The sequence below is a fragment of the Cimex lectularius genome, unplaced genomic scaffold (assembly GCF_000648675.2).
Source record: "Cimex lectularius strain Harlan isolate CLEC.00 unplaced genomic scaffold, Clec_2.1 scaffold204, whole genome shotgun sequence".
NCBI classification, from domain to species: domain Eukaryota; kingdom Metazoa; phylum Arthropoda; class Insecta; order Hemiptera; family Cimicidae; genus Cimex; species Cimex lectularius.
The window spans coordinates 374,097-397,010 of record NW_019392743.1 but is presented as its reverse complement, the minus strand read 5'-3'; the positions used below and the strand labels follow the sequence as shown (position 1 = coordinate 397,010).

General features: G+C 32.8%; 1 protein-coding gene across 1 annotated transcript in view; it reads right to left on the bottom strand.

The window, feature by feature from the left end:
* Window positions 1-21,917, bottom strand: part of LOC106663710 — a 58,014-nt gene extending 36,097 nt beyond the window's left edge. Inside the window, exon 1 of the mRNA XM_014388762.2 lies at window positions 21,787-21,917. Coding sequence (XP_014244248.1) covers window positions 21,787-21,794 — 8 coding nt within the window. The 5' untranslated portion in view covers window positions 21,795-21,917. The remainder of the gene's footprint in view (window positions 1-21,786) is intronic.
* Between the last annotated feature and the right edge of the window lie 997 nt (window positions 21,918-22,914).

Genomic DNA, 22,914 nt, shown 5'->3' with positions numbered 1-22,914 from the left:
ACAATGGCACGAGCGGGATTCGAACCCACGATCTTCGGCTTGATACGCCGCTGCTCTACCACTGCGGTTGAGATGGGAAGTTGGTGTCCGAGTGGATCGAGGTCACGATAGCTCAAGTGGTAGAGCAGCGGCGTATCAAGCCGAAGATCGTGGGTTCGAATCCCGCTCGTGCCATTGACTTTTTTATCTCAACTAAAATCCTTAATTAATTAGTCAAGCGGACCACGAAATTAGTGAATCTAACAATAAAAGTTTCATCATTTGGAGTCATTCTTCAATTATTCCTTTAATTCAAATATTAATAGGTTTATCAATCTTTATGTATTTCTAAGTTTACTGCTGAGATTTGAGAAAGCACAAGCAGAATTTTTAGTTTAAACGGTCAATAATAATTGTTGTTAATTGCGTTCTTAACGACTTCACACGTTGACAGATTTAACAGTGTAAACAGACTTTCCAATTTGATAAAAACGATTATTTGGCTTTTATTTTTAGATTTCTGAAAAGGAAATTAACTGTCAAATGCCAGCATATATGTATGTTTTTGCTCAAATAAATTAACATGGGACCTTATATGTACTGTACACATTAACGTAATGATTTTTTTTAAATTAAATTTAGGTGTATATTTTAGATTAGCATTTTCTTCACTTGGTGTCTAGTTGACAGACATTGTATTTGGAGTGCTATATTTTTCAATAAATGTGCAATTTTGAAAAACTAATAACAAAAATATGAGTTTGCAATTCCCACGAAAATTCCTTAATGTATAAAACTCCATTATTCACTTTCCCAAAAAGGTTGCTTGTCTATGAAATCCAGATCCACGAAAAAAACTATTTAGAACTGCGGTTCTAGAATATTCGTAAACGTAGTTTGGCCGCGTCCTATCATATTTGTTTCCCCTTTTCTCGCTGGTTGATGTTGATTCGTACCACATCAAGGGATAAGTGATAAATCTTGAAATGTCTTCACGGCAGAAATTACACCGTAGTCTCACTAGCATGACTTTGCTCGAAAGAGGCGAAATTGGGTTAAAACGTACCCTCGTCTCTCTAAACATTTACTTATTTGACCTACGAGGAATTCGGGAGTTTCTCACCGGTTCTGCTTTATACGTTCTCTCACGGTTTCGACTCACTTCATTCCACCTACTTTTTTTTAAAAACAATAAATAACTACGTCATCCAACACTACTTTCCTGTTTCGTAAGTCAGTATTTCCTTTGGTAAGTATTTTTGTCTCAATAATTGTTTACGCCGTAAGGATTATTCGGGATAAGATTTCGGAAAACCCCCAGACACGTTTCCGGCCTCGTCGTCGGCCAGATCGAGTCTTGAATTCGTTGTGTCGTCGTCTTTGGCAATTTGTAATTTTATATAAGTCCTGATTCAGTTTGAAGTTTATTTTATTTTGTTTATTGTCATAATTTTATGAATTTATCGTCGTCATCGCTCCGGTTGGTGAAGATCCTGAGACATCTGCGTGGTGAAGGTCCCCGTCCCGAATTTTCCTGACTATTTTCCTCCTTGATTCCCCCTTTACCTCAGTTGAGGTAGCTGGACTATCGTCACCGGAGGTGTGTTTTTTTTTTAATTTTTATAATTCATTTTATTTTAATTTAATTTCAAATCCATACAGTCCACTTGATCAGACAATGATTTTGTCTTGTTAATTTAAAACAGAAAGAGGCTTGTTTCAAAGTTAGTTAATCATGAAATCGCAGATTAAATAGAAAATTTATTTCAAATATTCCATGGTCATCTATTCTTCGCATAATCCCTAGTCTGAGGCATTCTCACATCCTATGACACAGTTGAAACGCTCATTTCACACGGTGGTGTTTATTTGCAGGGGCTTTCCGGTCTGGGTGGGCCGTCCCCCGGATGAACGGAAGAATTGTGTAACTGTGTGAATCACAAACAGTTTTGAGGCAAAGTGACCGGCGATTTCTTCAGTCTTACGCCTCTGCGAAATCTCGCTACAAGAATTTAATTGTTGTGCTAAAAACCGCCTAACGATTGGGACTTAAAACTACTTGCTTTTCATCGATTCTAATAGCACATGTTGAAATTAAAAAACCTGTCCTTATACGGATTGAAATTTGATAATTAGACCATAACCTACTTGTACTACTAACTAACTGAGAAACGTGATAATTTTGATATTTAATTTCATATTTCCAATATACATCAATATTCTTTTGTTTGAAAATGTTACTCTAAATAGTTTTCCCCACAATAAATTAGTATTTCGGACCTTCCATAGACCCACATTGTCATGGTTTCACAATTACATCACAGAAGATATATGGAAGACAGCTGGAGGTAAAAGAAATGTGGAGTGCTTCAAGATTCTTTATTAGATACCGTATTTTGACCTTCATTGATGAAATTGCTGAAGTTTTACATAGTATAAAATTCTCGCTATTTGCGGACGAGGTCAAGTTGTATCACATTGTTTCTAATGATGAAGACTTCTAATGTTACGTTTCTGCAATAGACGTTAAGCCATAGCCAACACATATTTCAAAACGCCTATCCTGACACTGTATTGATTGGTGCACAAATAATGATATTAAACTTCTACTTTAGAGCTAATTTAATTCATCCTCTTTTGTAATATGTAAATTTCAATTATAACCACATTTAAACAGGACGTTTTTTCCCAACATGTGTCCAACGAATTTTACGAAAACGAGTAATATCTCGGTTTAGAAAAGAGCAGAGGAAGATAGTTCATCAGGAGGAGAAATGACCTGACAAATTTAATATTATTATGGGGGTTATGTGAATACAGATTGCTAATTTTCCCTATGTCTTACCAATAAGTTGTTTTAAACTTTTTTTTAAAGATTCGCTAATATTATGATAATTCCATAATCCTAGTAGTTTAGAGTAAAGTAGTCTTATCACTTCTTGTCCCTGTCGAAACTATTTTTGTATCAAATTTGAAAGACTGTAAACTAATCACTTTAATTGAATAAAAAAGCACAAAAAGAAAGAACAGTACACACAAAAGAGAGTCAATAAACATAGCGAACAACCAAAGCAGAAAAATTGGATAAAATATACACACTAAACTTAAAAGACAGACTTAGAAAAAAATGCTATTGATTAATTTCCAGGTGTATTTCCTATTCTTATCTAGATAACCTACTTGTTCTACTAAGTAACTGTGATACTATGGCTGTTTCAAATTTGAAAGAGACTAAACTAGTCACTTTAACTACAACTTTAACTTAATAAAAAAGCACAAAAAGAAAGAAAAATTAAACCAAACACATAAAAGAGAGACAAAAAAAATAGTGAACAACTAAAGTAGAAAAACTGCACAAAATATCTATACTAAACACAGACTTAAATAAAAGGAACAAAAATTTGAAACACACACTTCAACCTAATAATTTTTTTTTAATCAACGTGATTTTTCTTGCTTTTGTTATTCACTTTGTTTATTGTCTCTATTTTATGTGTTTTGTTTGATTTTTAAATTGAATTTTTTTGCTTTTTTTAATAAGTCAAATGTGGAAATTAAATTTCACTTATGACAAAAAGTTGAATTACTAGATTAACCCTACTCCCCCTTTTTCACTGCATTTCTGCATTTTGGTTGGATGTAATTAAAGAAAGGGGACAAAGAAGTGTTATGAAATTTGCCAAGTTCTACATTGAATTTTTCTGAAGTTACAAATTTATTTTTTACAAATTTTAGGAGTTTTTAAAGATCTAACCTTTTTTTTAAATTAAATTGAAAGTTCTAAAATGGTGCCTCTTAAAGGGAATTTAACGCACTTGTCAATGCATTTTTGGATTTCCAAAAATACGATTAGTTCAAGAGCTATTAGTAGATTTATGCCGAAAACCGTAGATTCAAAAACAATTTTTGTAATGTCTGCCAAAGGGTGAGAATCGGACCATCATTAACACGAACGTTTTTGTTGCATTTGAAGTGTAGACCAGGGATGGCAACGATATATCAATATATCACATATATCGATATATTTGTACATATATCGAGTATATTTTTATCGAAATATTTGAATGTAAATACTTGAAATATATCGATATATTCGTTGAAATGTATCCATATATTGGTTTTTTATTTACGAAAAAATTAATTTACAAAAACTTGACTATACATTTTTCTTATTTATTATTGGATAAACAATTAAAAAAATATCCCTGTCAGTGTGTCAAATTGGATTAGCAATTGCCGTCCAGTATGAGACATCGATGTATGTATGTAAATGTAATTGTGACTAAACTGCATGGGTAAACCTCCTTTTCCATTCTGCCTTCTGCGTCGGCATCGGTATCTGTATCTACGTTTCTGCACACAATTTTTAAACATGTTGTTATGATGGCACCTTCCCCGGGACAAAGTCCAAAAAGTGTTGTTTGGAAATATTTTAATTTACCGGAAAAAAGAAGCAAGTGGCAAATTGTAAAACATGCTCGAAAGGCTTAAAAACCTAATTTTTATAACCTTAATCTATTTTATTTTATATATTTTTTATTACTACTTAATAAGAAATAGACAATTATTCATGATTCATGTATATTTTTACCTTATCGTTCTTTTCTTCCAGTCAGGCAAGATCGGGGATGTTATAAAATAGTCGTAACATACCTAAAATTAAATATATGATATATTTTTCACGATATATAGTTTTCGATATATCGGAAAACAAATATATCGATATATATATTAAAGATTTCCATCCCTAGTGTAGACGAGTGGTGACATCGTGTGAGATCGATCTTAGATTTACTAAATTAATGTTTTCTGTTGTGAAAAATTGACAAAAATCCTGCATTAAGACAAGTTCAACCTAAATTTTAAATTACAATTGATTAAGGTTTTTAGTTGAGATGAAAAAAAGTTAATGGCACGAGCGGGATTCGAACCCACGATGTTCGGCTAGATACGCCGTCTGATGTCCGAGTGGATCGAGATCACGATAGCTCAGGTGGTAGAGCAGCGGCGTATCTAGCCGAAGATCGTGGGTCTTAATTGGTCAAGCGGACCACGAAACTAGTGAATTTAATTGAATGAAACTAAATTTTAAATATAAGCTCGCTTTTTACATTAACAAAAACTCTTACGTAGATTTTCTCTTTTGATTACTTCTATTTAATCCTAATTCTGACAAATGTACAGATTAGATGATTAGATATTAGGGTAAAATTATCTATTCCTATTCCATAGTCTTAAAAGCGTAAAAAATTGTTAAAGCCTATTATCCTTCAATGAAGTTAGCTTTCACATCATTTGAAATCATCTTCCTTTCGAAGCCAAACTCAAAAATATAATTTTAATTCACTCTGTCATTTCTTAAGTCTACTGTTTAAATTGTGTACCTCTTTTGTAATGTTTGTGTATGTAAAAATTGTCCTGATTTCAACTTTGAACAAATTTGTGGGAGGGGGAGGACTTTCAGTGTTGTAAAATTCACAAAAGGTTTAATTAACTTATTCTTGATCTCCAACCTGCTGAACTTCATCATAAGGTAGAAAATAGCAAAAAAAACTTATTTTTGGCAATACGACTTGGAACGTGTGCGGGCTAGCATAGTCCTATATTTTTGTATAAAATTTTTTTGACCTATTTTTCTTAAATTGTTTTTAACTAGATTTCTTTCCTTACTGTTCGGCTTTAATTTTTTTAAATATTCGGTTTAATTCCAGCAATAACAGGTCATTGATCAGATCTATAAAAGAGAAAAAATAAATTGCTTTCTTAAAAGAAAACAGCTGCCTCATCTTCTCATCATTCCTTGAACGCAACATTATCCGATTGTTTTGCTTTCTATAACGAAAAATGGGCACTTCCAACTCCGGGCGTAATAAAAACTGTCTGTAGTCTGCCCCTTGGGAAATAGAAAGTCCCTTCAAAGAAATGTCTATTCTTCTCTGACTTTAAACAATATGTTAACTGTTGTTTTTATTTTCACAAGGCTTTTTCGAGACATTACAAGTGTTGAATGGTAATTTCCAGCCCGTTTTAACTAGTTACACATCCCGTCTTTAAGGTTTTAAAGGGGGTTGTGATAGTTTTCGACAGGAGGACTGTCGTAAAGAGTGAAAGTGCAAAAGAGAATCTTCCTCGAAAAAAAAATTATGCCCAACCAACTATTTCGATGTCTTACGCAATATCCTACACTTTATCGAGAAAAATCTTCCTGATATTCCAAATAAAGGACGTCAATATTGTTTTCGAATAAGGTAAAATCTTAAAGATAAAAAAAGAAAACTTCAATTGGATGAAAATTGTCACACCGTCCTTTCTTTTTCGGCATTAAAAGGAACAGCCGGACGATTTGTCTTGGTTGAATACCGGTAGAGAACCTTTCTTCTGGTCGATTTACCAACTGGAGAAACTAGCTGAAAACGAATTGGAAGCGAGGAGGAACAATTGCCGTCCTATCACTTCCAGTGATCCGTCCCAGTTTGGTCAAGATGAAAATTCCTGTTTCTCCTACTTCCCACGATCATCACACATTGCTCCAATACTCAACTACTATTTGTTAATTAACTGTTTTGCATACCACTCTCGTTTATGCCTCGCACGCTCTCACTTTCTGTCCCTTACCATCGTCGGTCCACATACCGAATCTGACGTTTAAACTCACATCTCTGGCATTTTACAAAGGTTTCTTTGACGTAGCATGTTTTATAACAGTTATAATTTTGTTTTTACACAAAACCACTCAATAATTCTTCAGATCATCACTCTTGAAGAATTGTCTTCCTCTGCTCCTCACTTTACCTTCGACCTGACCCATTTCCATTTTAAGTGTAACGCCAGTCTTATGGAAAACTTTACTTTTACTTGTTTACCTATATATATATAATGATATTATATATATAATGTGCGAGGTTTAGATGCCGACAAACAGTTAAGGTCATCGCCAACCCTGGCGTGTTTTCGTTCTTTTTCTGATCTTTCACGCGTATTTTGTTTTAAACTCCAGCCATGTAGCTTCTCGAGTCTCTCATATTATAAATAAACTACGTCGATATTCTAAAATTATATCCTCTCTTTTGTACCTCACGTTGTCAATTACAGAATTCATTCCAGTCGAGTACTCCATATTACTCGGGGTGAAGTTGAACCCACTCCATTCTCGCTAATAACTTACTTTTACTCTCCAGGGGTCACACACTACCTAATAGTACTAGATATTCCTCAGGCAGGTGGCTAAACCTTTCACGCTAATAAATTACATTCATTCCAATAAATGAACGTAAACACAACACCCGATACAAACATTACATTACATCATACAAACAACGACTTCCTTTTAATGTGTGTTTAGTTTTGTTAGTGTTTTGAGGTTTTTAATTTTTGGCAGTTTTTCTTTAAGAGCATGCTTCTTTCTATATAGTATTATCTTAAACCTGCAGTAAAAATTGTAGCAATACAGAATAAATTACCCAAGTAATTTTACTTTTTCTAGTTTGAAAGGAAGAAGATTTGTTCAGAGGAACAAGAGGACTGTTGTGAAAGTTGACATTGAAGGTGATCAGGTTTGATAAGTGTTGTCCATTTTATANGGACAATATGAACTTTTTTGTTCATTTTAGGGTGAAGAATCTACTGGAGAAGTTTGTAGCACGAGTAGCAATTCACCCTGTATATATATATATATATTTTACTTCCATTTATTATGCAGTAGATTTCTTCTAAATTTTAAACTGGCCTTCATTAAAAATTTTGTTTGTACTAAAAGATAATTTTGAAAAACGAATTATGAAAGTGATATTTTAAACGAATATCTTAACGATTTATTAATCATGGAAAAAAACAAAGATCTGCATTCACACCCTACAGAAATTCTTCTGGTCATCACTTCTGATGCATTATCTCTTCTCATCACAATGTCGATTGTACTTTTCCTACTTCATGCTGTCAACACGCCCAGCCCATTTTTACTTTAAGTGTGTACCTTTCTCAGTGTTTTCCTCTTAATTTGAAAGTTTTTAACAATTTGGTTTTCTTAAGTAGCACGCTTTCCATACAATGCTGAGCAGCTCTGAAGACTTTTTTCCCTCTTCGGATTGCGGTCCAGACGTATAGAGCATATAATAAACAAGTCGTCTTTCAAATATATGTATTTTATGATTCCGCCTCTTCTCTTGAATATAAATTTCAAGCCCCCGAACTTTTTTTAAATGTTTTTAGCCAGGAAATGGCGATTCGATGATTTATTTCTCTAGACGTTTCCTGCCGAGAATGATAATAGCTGGTCCAGATATTGCTATCAACCAATTTTAATGTGATATCTTCTACGTAGTTTATTTTTAAACAGAAATAACTAATTATTTTTATAGAAAATGGGCGAGAATGAAAATAGAAATTAAGAGTACTGTTGATATACGTATATATCCTTTATACTATTTTGTTTGCTTTGAATATCGATATTTCTTACTTTTCGCAGCTTTCCATCGATACCGAGATGTTCTAGGGTCTTAATTTAATAACATGTTAAAACTTTTCGAAAAGCTTGAATGGACCAGTAATAATTCGCAAAATTTAAATTTAAAAAAATCCCGTTCCAACCTCGTTTGAAACTTTAAGTTTATTTTTACGAAAGTGAGTGAATATCATGAAATGAAACTTTTTTGAAAATGAATTTTAACAAAAATTCCAAAAAAAATAAATCTATGGCTCTTCAAGCCACTAACCGCTCAAATCAAATAATACGGTGAGAATGTACATAGGTGTGAATGTATTTATTTGTGCGACTGTATTATAGAAGTCAGTTTTAGACTAGATTATATTTTGCATGCGTTGGTGTTTGAAATGACCTATCTGTCGAAAGAACATTTCCTGGGCTTCTAGCTAAAGGTCGATTCACAACAGCGTGTCCAGCACGTAGCGTGGCAGACACGGCAAAGACACTAGTATTCATTCCATGCGATAATCACACCAACTGTCACCTACACACCAACCAACTACCATTTTTTACGACTGAAGCGCTTGCTGCTGTAGCAATGTTATTAGAAGAAAAAGAGAATGAATAATATGCAGAAGTGTAACTAAAGAAAAGGAGGTTTGCTGTTAACCGATGAACGTGAAACGAAAAAAGGAGGGAGAGTTGCACACACTTTTTAAGGAGCTTGAAGACGAAGAAGAAAGGTTTTTCAAATATTTCAGGATATATACATATATATATATATATCTTGAATATGTACTGATCGGCGATTCGGTTTTCAGCCCGAATTCGGATTAGCGCAAGTTCGGGTTACCGAGACTGGACATTATAATTAAAATTATTATGCAATTTATTATAAATAAGTAGGCACCTAAGCTATTGAAATTGCACAAATGTTGTCTGTCGTCTATTCATACAACCCCACAGACAAGAAAAGACAACCGCAGACACGTGCCGGCACAAGCAAAACATTCTCGGCGACAATGTTGCCACGTGCTGGTACATGTCTGCACTGAGACGTTCCGCTCACGTTCGTCAAATATGAACTTCCTATATGTATTGTGTGTAATGATTTTTTTTGTCTGCCACGCTACGTGCTGGAAACGCGCTGTGGTGGTAGATATGGATGGCTGGGATACTAGCTACCAGCCGCGGATAACGAGGTAGTTGAACTTCCCTGAGGTATAGACCGTCGAGTCAGCACATCGGGGAATCAACCCTTCGGTATCAAAAGCCCAAAAAATATGGCGAATTTTAAAGGATTGATTAAACTGGACTCCACAATTAAATTAAAATCTTAATACTAACTTTTTAATTATTTTATCAGTTTATGCTTAATTATATAAATACTCAATTAATTATATACAATTTTTTCGTAATGAAAAGTTTGTGTCACAGGCGGGATTCGAACCCACGACTTTCGGCTAAATACGCCGCTGCTGTACCACTTACTTCGACCTACGGTCACTTCGATCGCTCATGCCACAAAATTCTCATTTCGACTCCCTGTTTGATTCCAATTGTAAGCAAATTGCGGCTTCATGTAGAAACACTTTCTATTAACGATTATACTACATTAGCGGGATTGTGTACCATTCACAGGTGTGATTCTAAATTAATACTAACTTTTAAATTATTTTATCTACTTATGTTCATTATATAAATGCTCAATTAATTATACACAATTATTATGAAATGAAAAATTTGTGTCACAGGCGGGATTCGAACCCACGACTTTCGGCTACATACGGTCACGGTTCGAATCCCGCCTGTCACACAACGTTTTCATTTCATAACAATTGTGTATATTTAATTGAGTAATGGTTTGATAGTTTCATAGGTCTAATGTTTTCTATTCATAACGAAATTGAGGCAGGCATCCCTAAAACAGATATTTCCTCTACGAACCCACAGCACCGTCTTTAATTGATAATGTTGATGATGTAAAATTATTAGTTCCATTATTTGTACAATGTATGCTTTTATAACATAAATAAAGTCGGGGGGAAAAATCGGAACGATTTGATACGATCATTTTGTTCGATATTGAAATTTTTAAAGTAATGAGTCGAGTGAATGTTATTCTGTACCAAGTAATCTTCCTAATATTAAACCAATAATAAAACAAAAAAAGATACTTCGCTCTAGAATGTAATTTTTTCTTTAATTAATAAAAAAATAGTTATGTCATAATTAAACGATAAACAGTTTTACTTTGATGGAATGTATCCACTGTTTGAAAATTAACGTGTTACGAGTTTTCCCCCCGAGTCACTGCGGTTATCGAATAACTATAAGTAATACTATAATTTTTCAAGCTATTACATAAAAAAAATAATACGCCTACCAGCACTATATCTAGTTACGTCTTCAATGAAACACCGTTCTCGTAAGTGAGAGAGAAAGCTGGGATGTGCGTGTCAACTGTGTTATGATTTTGTTACTTTCAGCGGTGATTTGTGTGATTGGCCGGTTGTCAAATGGTCCAATTACATTGTCCCTTTTCCCTTTAGGATCGCATAGAATTCCAGGGTAAAAAAAACTTGATCAGACCTTTTAGAAAACGCCAGACAGTGTCAGAATAATAAACTAAATGGAAAAATAGACAACAAAACGCTTTTCCGAGCATTTCCTGCTGACCTGTTGGTAAACGATAAGCCATACAATTTAGTCAATTTTTATTTTATTTTAATTTCATTCCTTCCTGTTTTCTGTTTGGTCGGACATCTTTCATTAACCTTTAGGCTATATTTAAAATTTATTTGAACTCTCCCTACTTTATGAAAGGCCAGGTTTCTAAATTAAACTCCAACTTAAACTTAACTGTTTTAATGAATATGTTTACATATTTATTGGGTTGTCCGGAAAATAATGCAGGATTTTGGTATTAAACAAAAAAAAAGAAACTAGTTACTTTAAAGCAATGTTCTTTAATCAAAATAANCATACAAATGAGTAATCCTGTAAACGTAAACAGAATATTTTATATAGATTTTTTTTAATGAAAACTTAAAATCCTGCATTATTTTCCGGACAACCCGATATCTTTGTGCCATATCACGTGAGAACACGCGCATTTGTACCAGTACGATTGCCATTTTTTAGTTATATTTTTATTTGATAGCAACAAGTATAAATATCAATTTTTTTGAAACTATTAGTTAATTTAGAAGATATATCAACACTTTGACCTCTTTAAGATTGACAACGTTTTGACAACTTTAACCATAATCAGTTTGTTTTTTTGTTTTTTTTTATTATTATTCCTTCATCATCATATTGGATTTTATGAAAGGCCTAACTTGTCACAGCATAAATAAATACCAAATTTAAACTTAATATTTTTGTTATTTAGAAGATATACCAAGCAATCGCTGTGAAAATCTGTTCCAACAACTTTTAACATAAATATCACCATTTTTTTTATTACACCATAAAACGTTTAAATTATATAAGGTTTTAGTTGAAATAAAACAATCAGTTTCACGAGCGGGATTCGAACCCACGACATTCGGCTAGATATGCCGCTGCTGTACCACATGAGCTATCGTGACTTCGATCCACTCGGACACTAACTTAATTGGTCAAGAGGACCACGAAAACTAGTGACTTTAAATTATATTTGATTTATCAAAGGGCTTTTATTTATTATTTTAGAAAATATATCAACACTCTGATTTCTTTAGGATAAGCTTTTTGTCATAATCAATGCGTTTGTTTATTTCACTCATTTGCAATCAAATTTAATTTTGTTCGTTTAATTTTTAATAATTTATTGGATTCATGAGGAGCGGTCAAGAATGGGGTAGTTTAGAAAAACACGTTTTTCATTTTTTGCCCATGTTTCGACCTTTATTCAGGTCATCTTCAGGGCATAAAGTCTGGTGTTATTCTTGTTGTGTCATGTTGGTGTTGGTGAAATTGTTTTAAATCATATTTGATTTTATCAAACGACAAACTAGGATAAGTAAACACCAAATTTAGATTTCGTTTTGCTTATTAGAAGCCAGAAAACTAGAAGCACTTTTACTGTCAAACATTGTCATTTTTATTACACCTTTAAAAAGTTTAAAAATTATCACAGTATAAATAAACTATTTATTAAGTTAGAAGATATATCAACTCTTTGACGACTTTAGGTTTGACAACATCTTTCAACTTTTGCCATATTGGAAACGTTTTGACAATGACACAGCACTTATGTGCAATCAAATTGAATTTTATTAGTTTCATAGCATAAATGAATACTAAATTTAGACTTCTTTTTGCTTATTTAAAAGCCAGAAAACTATAAGTCACCATAAACATCACCATTTTTGATTACACCTTAAAAAGATATAAATCATATCACAGTATAAATAAATTATTTATTAATTAAAAAAAGTATCAACACTTTGGCTACTTTAGGGTAACTTTCGCCACAATCACTGCTTTTTTATTGCACTAATATGCAATCAAATTGGATTTTATTAGTTTAATTGATGACAAATATGTCACAGCATAAATAAATATCAAATTTAGATTTAAATAGAAACCAGAAAAACTAGAAAAATTTTTACCACAAACATCATTATTTTTTATTACACTTTCATTGGGTTTTTTAAATCATGTTTGATTTTTTAACACAGCGCATGTGACAGGACAATAAAAAAAATTTTAAGTCAACATTTACTTAATAAAGTATATCATTCATCTCGTGAAAAGCTAGATTTTGGCACTGTGTCATAATCACTGATGTTTTTCCTTGATTTTCATTTTTTTTACCGAAAGACTACCATATCAAAATATAAAAAAATCAATTTTTTAGTTATAAATTAATTTAGAATATACTACACTGACTACTTTCTGAAAATCAACGTCATCTTTATTGTACCCTAATTAAATCATCTCTCATTTTATCAAATGACTGGCATGTTATAGTAAAAATAAATCAATTTTTGCAACTTGAAGTCAGAATTAAGCGATTATTTGCTAAGTCCGTACTTCCAACAATAAGTGAAACTGGCATATCGGTGATTCCATCCTTCAGCTAAAAGGGTGTGTTCTGTTTGTGGTTCTTAGAAGTTTACCCGGCTCTATTTGACTTGTTAATCAGTTTGTTTAACCCACCGGTGGGGTGAAGGAGGAAAATAACTTCTCTTCTTCTTCCTTAAGATTAAAACATTTTGTTTGTTAGATCACAGCGTGTGTTTTGAAACGGTTTTGTTGTCTTTAAGCCGTTCCAAAGCCGAAGGGTGTTACAGTTCTCACGAAACGAATTTTCCCACCGAGAAGCAACGCCGCCGCAGAGAAAATGACGCTTTAACAAAGTGCAAAAAATTACGAAACCCAACTCTGAAAATTGAGATTTCCCTCGGCGTCTTCAGCTTTTCCAGGCCGAGAAACGCAACGAGTACTTTATCCCACTAATCAGATTAAAGGTGGAGAATATTAAATCTCACACGTCTATTATCAAATTACTAGCTGTACAATAACTGGCATATTACTATAAAACTCTGATATGAAAATGAAAAAGTAATTCTACGAAAACAAGGGAAACACGTTTCTAACTCATCTACTACAATTTCATCAATTTTCCACCGTTTACCCAATTTAATAGACAGGACACCAAACGTCTTAACCCTAGGAAACAAATGGTACTAAAGCTTCATGTTCAGAACATCCATCTAAAATGCGTAATTTTAAACTCCAATGGCTTTGGTACGAACTTGGAAATTTTGCACATCTTATTTTATTAGTGCATTTTTTCTATGAAAAATTATACCGTTAATCCATAGTACTTATAAGTCGAGGAGAAGGCTTTTCGGTGTCCACCCCTTTCCGTTTCAGTTTACGGCAAAGGCGGTGAAGTGCGATGTTTATTAAGTTTTGCAATATTCCCGATTTTGTTTCATGAGAATCAAACTGTTTCCTTTGATCAATGTTAATGATTTTAAATTCAATTCTGAATTATTTATTTTGAAAAATCTTACAATCAAAAACAAATTGTCAATTCTGTTTCAAACTGCTTCAAGTTTATGAAAACTAGGTCAATAATTGAGTTTTAAAAAATCATTCTATTACAGATAGTAACAATTGCGCATTGCTTTTGAAGATTTTGTCCAATAAATACTCAATAAATCCATTGACTTAAAGTGTACATTCATTACGTTTCCTACAATTTAATTATATATAAATAGGCTAACAATTTAAGAATAAATCTGAAGTTATGAGTAACGAGTGAGTTGTGTTTCTGACCATTTTTTCTAACAGATCGCCGTTGAATCAAATGGCTTACGATCTAAAGTACCTAAGTAATCTTAACTACGATTTAATATTTAAGTATTTATGGTTAAAAAACGTTACAAATAAAACAAAATTGTCATATCCGTTAAGACTGCTTTAGATTTATATTAATAGGTCAATTGGTAACGATTGAGCAATGGATTTTGATTAAAAGAAATTTTGTTTCCTACCATCAAATACTTAAATTCCAAAATGTTGCAAATAAAAACAAATTGGCACATTTGTTAAGGCTATGTTAGTTGAACAGTAAAAAATGATGATGACGGCTATGATTGATTAATTGGCGATTTTATTTGTCTATATTTATATAGACTACGACGCTGTGCACTGAGTGAACCGAGGGCTAAATAAAGGAGGAATTGTAACGTTAGTAGCTGACGGTTGAGGTGAAAAGGTCTCGGCGAATAAAAAAATATAATAAATAAATAAAAATTATCCAATAAAATCACTTGACTTAAGACCTTAGTTCATTTGGTTTACTACCACTAAAATATTAAAATATCTGTTAAGGGAGGGTTTAGGTCTGTATTATTCTAGGTTAATAATTTAACCAAAAAGCTGATGTTATAAATAAACAATAACGATTGAGCAATGTTTTTAACATTTCAAGTATCAAATAACTAATAAAATCAATTGACTAACCTTACTCCACTCGGTTTACTACCATGGAAATATTAAAATATCAGTTTTAGATCTATATAATTCTAGGGCTATATAAAGGAGGAATTGAAAAGTTAGTAGCTGAAGGTTGAGGTGAAAAGGTCTCGGCGAATAAAAAAATATAATAAATAAATAAAAATTATCCAATAAAATCAATTGACTTAAGACTACTCCATTCGGTTTACTACCACCAAAATATTAAAATATCTGCTAAGCGAGGTTTTAGGTCTATATAATTCTAGGTTCAAAATTTATGAAAAAAGCTGATGATATATAATAAATAATAATTTTTGAGCAATGTTTTTAACATTTCAGATATCAAATATCCAATAAAATCAATTGACTTAAGTCTTTACTCCATTCGGTTTACTACCACCAACATATTAAAATATCTAGATATATAAAAAATAGGATTTAGTTCTATATAATTCTAGGTTAGTAAGTTATGAAATAGCTTATGTTATATTATAACGATTAAACATTGTTGACGAATGATAATAATCTAAGTATCAATTGATTTAAAACCGGCGTTTCGGGTGTATTTTAAATTGAAAAATGTATTCAACAATGCGATAACGTGGAAAATATATGACACATATTAAGTATATTTTTCAATATCAGAAGCGATGGTTAAGCCCGTGTGTGCCTATCAAGGGAAAATGCGTGGAAAATGATTTGTTGACCTTCGATAAAGCTTGTATCTGTTTAATATTCTCGTTATCTGAACAACTCCCATGATTAAGAAGCGTATCGTATTATTTTTGAAAAACAACAATTTTCCATTTATTTATAATATTTCCTGTTTCATCAAATGAGTTTTCCACGATCTATTATTTTTTATCCTTATAACAATTTCCTTTATTTAGAGGGAAAATCTTTTTTTTTTTTAATCCGAGCTAACCGCTCCAAGGGTTATCGATGTTAGTTGGTCCTTTCATGTTAACTGTGTTAATTATGCATTATTACAAGGAAAGTTTCGCAAGATATAGTTTTGTGTGTGATTGTGGGAGATTTGCGGAGGTCATGCCCAAGGGCGGACCGCCTTCCTTTCCCAGGATGTCATTCCTCATCGGGTTGTCTCCTCTCGATATCTACGGCAAATTGCGGCATTGCATTGTTCTACGGCATAAATGCACCCGACCTTCTTCGTAATTCCAATCGTCACCCTATTTTCGAACGATACCCCTTTTAATGTACGCCTGTTAATCCGACATGATTTTACACTTAAAGGAACTAATTTTTTTGCTAACGATCAACGTGTGCACGATGTGGTTGGTAGTGGTCGATTTAAACACTCTTTACTTAGAAAAAAAAAACGAAATTCATTTAAAAATAGGGCCCAGTTCTCATATCAATTTATTTTTTAAATTTACTGAATAATATGATATAAATTATAATAAAACACTTAATTAAAGATAAAATAAATATTGCCAAAACCTAGTAATATGACAATAGATGTAACAATAATACAGAAGTCGATCGATTTTTTTGCCTTTATTTTATATACTAAACAACCACTTATTTGCAAAACTTTATAGTTTTATTTTTGCCGGCTGATTTAGCGTACATTTGATGCAATTGCATAAGTTTTTTAAACTCCTGGTTCACCCAAATTTTGATAGATTTTCTTTATTTTGTATATTATACAACCACCTTTTTACAAAACTTTACAGTTGTATTATCATGGGCTCACTTAGCGTACATTTTATACAATTCAATTTCTTTCGTTATTAAACTCCTGGTTCATCAAAATTTTGATAGATTTTCTTTATTTTGTATATTATACATCCACCTTTTTACAAAACTTTACAGTTTTATTTTCATGGGCTCATTTAGCGTACATTTTATTCAATTCAATTTCTTTCGTTATTAAACTCCTGGTTCATCCAAATTTTGATAAATTTTCTTCATTTTGTATATGATACAACCACCTTTTACAAAACTTTATACTTTTATTTTGACCGGCTGATTTAGCGTACATTTTATTCAATTCCATAATTTTTGTTAAGTTATTGAACTCCTGGTTTACCCAAATTTTGATCGATTTTCTTTATTTTGCATATTATACAACCAACGTTTTACAAAAATTTACGGTTTTATGTGTGTTTCTTAGTGACGGTTGCAACCCAATTTGTTGAAGTTGTGAGGAGCGGTCAAGAATGAGGTAGTTTAGAAAAACCAATATGACACCACACTTTATGCCCTGAAGATGACCCGAATAAAGGCCGAAAAACGGCAAAAAATAAAAAAAGGGTTCTTTAATCTACCTCCCTCTTGACCGCTCCTCACGACTTCAATAACTACAGTTTTATTTTCAAGGGCTCATTTAGCGTACATGTTATTCAATTTAATTTTTTTCGTTATTAAACTCCTAGGTCATCCAAGTTTTGATATATTTTTTTCATTTTATATATTATACAACCACTACTTTACTAAACTTTACAGTTTTATTTTCATGAGCTCATTTAGCGTACGTTTTATTCAATTCGACTGTTTCGTTATTAAACTCCTAGTTCATCCAAATTTTGATAGATTTTCTTCATTTTATATATTATATAACCACTACTTTACTAAATTTTAGTTTTATTTTCATGGGGTCAATTAGCGAACATTTTATTTCATTCTATTTTTTCGTTATGAAGCACTTGTTCTTCCAAATTTTGATAGATTTTCTTCATTTTATATATTATACAACCACTACTTTAGTAAACTTTACAGTTTTATTTTCATGAGCTCATTTAGCGTACGTTTTATTCAATTCAACTTTTTCGTTATTAAACTTCTAGTTCATCCAAATTTTGATAGATTTTTTCATTGTGTATATCGGATCTTTTGAATCGACGACCGTGTAAATTGGATGTTTATTCTCGGATATTTCCTTTAATTTATTACACCCTCTGCTCATTTACCGAAATCACAGCCGTGTTGTCCTGCAATTGCTTCCGAAGAGGTCCAGGCGTAAATTCTACGAATAGCCGAATGAAGCAAACTTTTGCGGATTAAGTTGGTTGGAAACAAATCCACCCTCGGAAACAAAACCCCTCACACAATATTCCGCTCTTATCTTTAAAACCAAAAGCGGACGCTACGATGGGTTCTATCTCCACTCACGTCTAACCTGGAACCAACACACAAACAAAAAGAGAGGAATCATACATCGTTTGTGACTGCTCGACAATTTAAGATAGACAAAAACAATTTGACAATCTACACTTCACTACTGAACTACGAGGTACTGCAATACCTCCCAGAATTTAAAGGATCCTTCCAATCCGAAGTCCTCAGGATCACAGACAATGCTCCTTATTCTCCAACATTTCCCTTCACAATGACCTCAAAATCCCTCTCGTGTAAAAAAATAATATATTATTTATATATATATATATGTATATAAAAACATATTCCACCTTCCACAATAAACTCCCTTCTTGCCCCAGTCGTGTTGCCCAATCCTTATCCAATAGAAACCATCCCTTTAATCAAGAAAACAAAAAAATATTTCAGACTTTCAAATCCAGAATCACCGTCAACGCTCCGACACCAACCTCCACAATGTCCTCAAACTATCCTTTGAAGATCATCAATTCTGTACAACTTTTCAGATACCAGGAAAAGCTCTCCGCCCATCCTAAACCATTAGCCCAATCCCCGTCCACTAGCACCCATATAACACCGTCTACCATGTCCACCATAAAGTTCCTATGACCCCGAGATCATGTCATCCCCCAAGACAGCTGAACAGAGTGAAATGTAAATTGTAAATAATTTTTGTGTTAACGAACAAAAATCACAAAATGAATATGTCTCAACCAAGACCTTTCATAGAAAGAATAATTAATTGAAAGAAGTACCATGGTCAATTGACCACTAAAGCGTAAATGGATAAATATTTAATAAGTAAAAGAAGTATCACTTCACTAAACAGCTCCCCGTAGCCATTTCATAAGTCGCTTAAAATCCAATCCTGATTACACGACATTCGAAAATGGCAAAAAAGGGAAAATTCAAACGGTTGTAAGTTGAGATGGAGAGTTGATGTCCGAGTGGATCGAGGTCACGATAGGTCAGGTGGTAGAGCAGCGGCGTATTTAGCCGAAGGTCGGGGGTTCGAATCCCGCTCGTGCCACTGACTTTTTTTTACCTCAACTAAGACCTTACATAGAAAGAATAATTAATTGAAAGAAGTAACTTGGTCAATTGACCACTAAAACGTAAATGAATATATTATGTTATTCAGCCGGTTATAAAATAAAAATATGTTTATTATATTAAATACTATTTATAAAACTAGGATTAGATTTTAGCTTGATAGTTTCATAGTTTAGTGTACATTTAAAGGAAAAATAGAAAAAAAATCTCATCAAGAATATTTTTAGATACAAAAATGACATTAAAATAAAGGTACTGTTGTGTGAGTGTGTTTTGAGAATATAATTGATATGGACCAAGAAATACAGGCAATTGAAGTATCCAGTCAAAAAGTAAGATAGCACTAAAAACTATGCAATAATAAAATTTTTAAATAAAATGCCACTCGATAAAAGTGCGTTTCGACAGAATCAGAGCAGCATAACTTTAGTAAACATGCGATGAAGGGTTTTATTATTTGATAGTCAATAGTTATTAGACATGTAAATTAGACGGTTGTTCTCGAACGGTCACCCATGGCCGATCGCGGTAGTTCCTCGGCACTAGTGAAAGCGTCAATGTCCGTTACTCCCTCAATTGTTTTTTCTTTCTCCCTCTTTTGAATTATTCGCTATCCTCTTATATCACGAATATTCACTAGAGATCACGTTATAGTTTGAGTAAGAGTTGTACGTCCGAGAGCTTTAGTGATATGCACTTTTTTATGAAGGTGAAATTTTTCTTAGATTCAAAATATATTTAGAGACTTAACGTTATTGTAGCGAGTTAATCAATGTATTAGTCTATATATAAATGATTGTAATAAGTTGTAATTTCGCTAAGTTGTATTAGATCATACATTTTACAAAATCCGTTCGTATCGCTTTAGCGAGTTACGTGTTTATCCGTTTATTCATCGGTTTATCCATTTTGAAATTTCCTCGGAGGCAAGGTGAAAAGGATGTTGCCCGTGTTTCGTCAAAACCGACATACTGACAGCCGCGGTTGGCAAACAGTCGGCCTCACGGTCGCACAGGCCTGGATACACAAAGACAAGATCTGATACCCCGCCATGAGACCTGTGAACAATGGTACGAACCTGAAAGCTCTGAGACCCGAACCTTGTTAAGAATTAAGCCGTTTTTTCCGACTGGTCTCTTTCAATTTAAGCCAAATGGGGAAAAATATTTGTAAGCCGGATCTATGACTAAGTCCAGCGGGAATCCCAACGGCGTAGTAACGAGACGATATTTCTGATTGATATTTGGATAGAGAAAAACCACTATCAATGCTCGTCTTAATTGAGATCGAACAGTGTCATTAAATGAATATATTTGACTAATTTAATTAGAGTTTTGAGTAATAAGAGTTTTGGTATAAATGGTATAGTAACAATTGCACTGCTCTATAAATAGGATACAATTAAAATTATTGTGTAGTTTTTCAGAAGAATTTCAAAAGGGGCGGATTGTTTGATTGTAACATTACGGTATATTTTAATGGGAGGACTTACATTTAAAACTTTAAGGGTAAAATTTCTATGATAAAGTCTAATTTATCTAGCCAACAGGATCAGCAATCCAAATTCGGATCCTGTACTATCGACAAATTTTGGATAGAAAGCAAAATTTGGATTGATCTTTCTCGAAAGAGATAATTCATCTAAACTTAAAAGTTTTCTTTTTGGAAACACGACATTAAATCATTAGTAACTTGCCAAAGAATTTACTCTTTCTTTTGTTTAAGTAAAAAACAATTGTTTTAACATAAAGCATGAACGGTTCGCACAAACCTCTAGAGTTTCAACTTCTGGAATATGTTATATAGTGGTTTTAAAAATTTTGCCATTATCTAATTTTTGACTTAAAAATTATTTATCTATCGGAAGCATTATCTGACAATTCGTTTTTAGTTCTCTAAATCATGTTCTATAAATAGTCTAAAGACACAATAATTTTATTATTATTATTATCTATTAACTATCAGAACTGTTTACAATAAATATAATGTATTGAGTTATGTATTTTCTGTATTGATTTGTGTCAATGATATCTTGAAGCGGCAACATCATTTGGCACCAAAGCTGTCTGATATAACTGAGAAACCATCTTGTTTTTTAAAGCATTAAATGGAGAAATTTTATAAAATTCCTTCACGAAAAGAAAAAATGTTTCTTGATGTTATATTATTAGTAGTATTATTTTAAATAGTTTTTGATCGAAAAAATATTCATGTTGCTAATTCATGCAAATGTTAGAGGACATGTTACATACCACATCATGAGATGAGTTCGTTTAAAGAGAGTAAAACCAGATGATGATGATGGTTTTGTGAATTGTCGTCAAACACGTTTTCTAAGGCACAGGATGGGAGGCGCGGTCCTTCTTCATTAATAGTTCGCCGATGACTGGCTTCAGCTAGCGGCTGAAGAGAAGGCGTTTTCCCCACCACGAAGGATTCCTCAGCCGTTTCCTTTTTTTTTCTTCCCGCCGTCGATTAATCCATCAACTTATTGTACGACTGACGTACATGTGTTGACTATTTGGGTTGGGTTTTTTCCCAAAATGGATGTTTTACCTAAATTTTTTATCAACTGACATAAATCCTCTTGGGGACTGCGGAGTTATGAAGGATCGTTTCTGATCATTTTGGTCTATCAGACGGGTTTCAAACCGGCACTGGAGATGGCAAGAAGAAAGACCAAAAAAGCAAGTATGTGCAAGCCAAAATATTCATTAACGACCAAACTAATAATAAACAGTTAAAAAATTCAATGAAAAACAGCGCTGATTTTTAAAAACTACAAACCCAAAGTGAAAATACATAAAAAACGACTAAGCTCGGTCAAATTAACAATAACCACCACATATATCAAAATTTAGAGGGATTGTTGCGTGTCGATGGATGATAGGAATGGTAACTTGAGCATTCAAACTAGAGTTAAGTAAGGCTTTTTTTTATCTCCAACCCTATTTTCGATATACGTTTTTGGCGTTTGAGGAACCAGGAAATCATTCAAGGAATGATTAATTCTTCAAGAATTTACTGTAAAGTTTGATATTTTAATGGTATGTCTGGAAAAATCGTTTCGTTGAGAAACAGGAGAAGCAAGCCAATATACAGAAACTGTACAAAAAATTAAAAACTTCCCAGGCTTTTTTACTCCTTTATTTTCCTTTACAAATATGTAGCTAATTGTTCGTTTTTTGTAATTATTGAGATCCTCTGCAACTCAGGATGCTTTGTCATTGTTGTTTCTGCTACTTATTTTAAGTTAACACTTTCGTTAACTTATTTTTAATGTATATAACTAGTTAAATAAAAAGATAAAAACAAACACTTAAAAAAAATTCAATTAAGCCAAGTTTGAGTTAAATTACACTTGATCCAGATTAACCCAA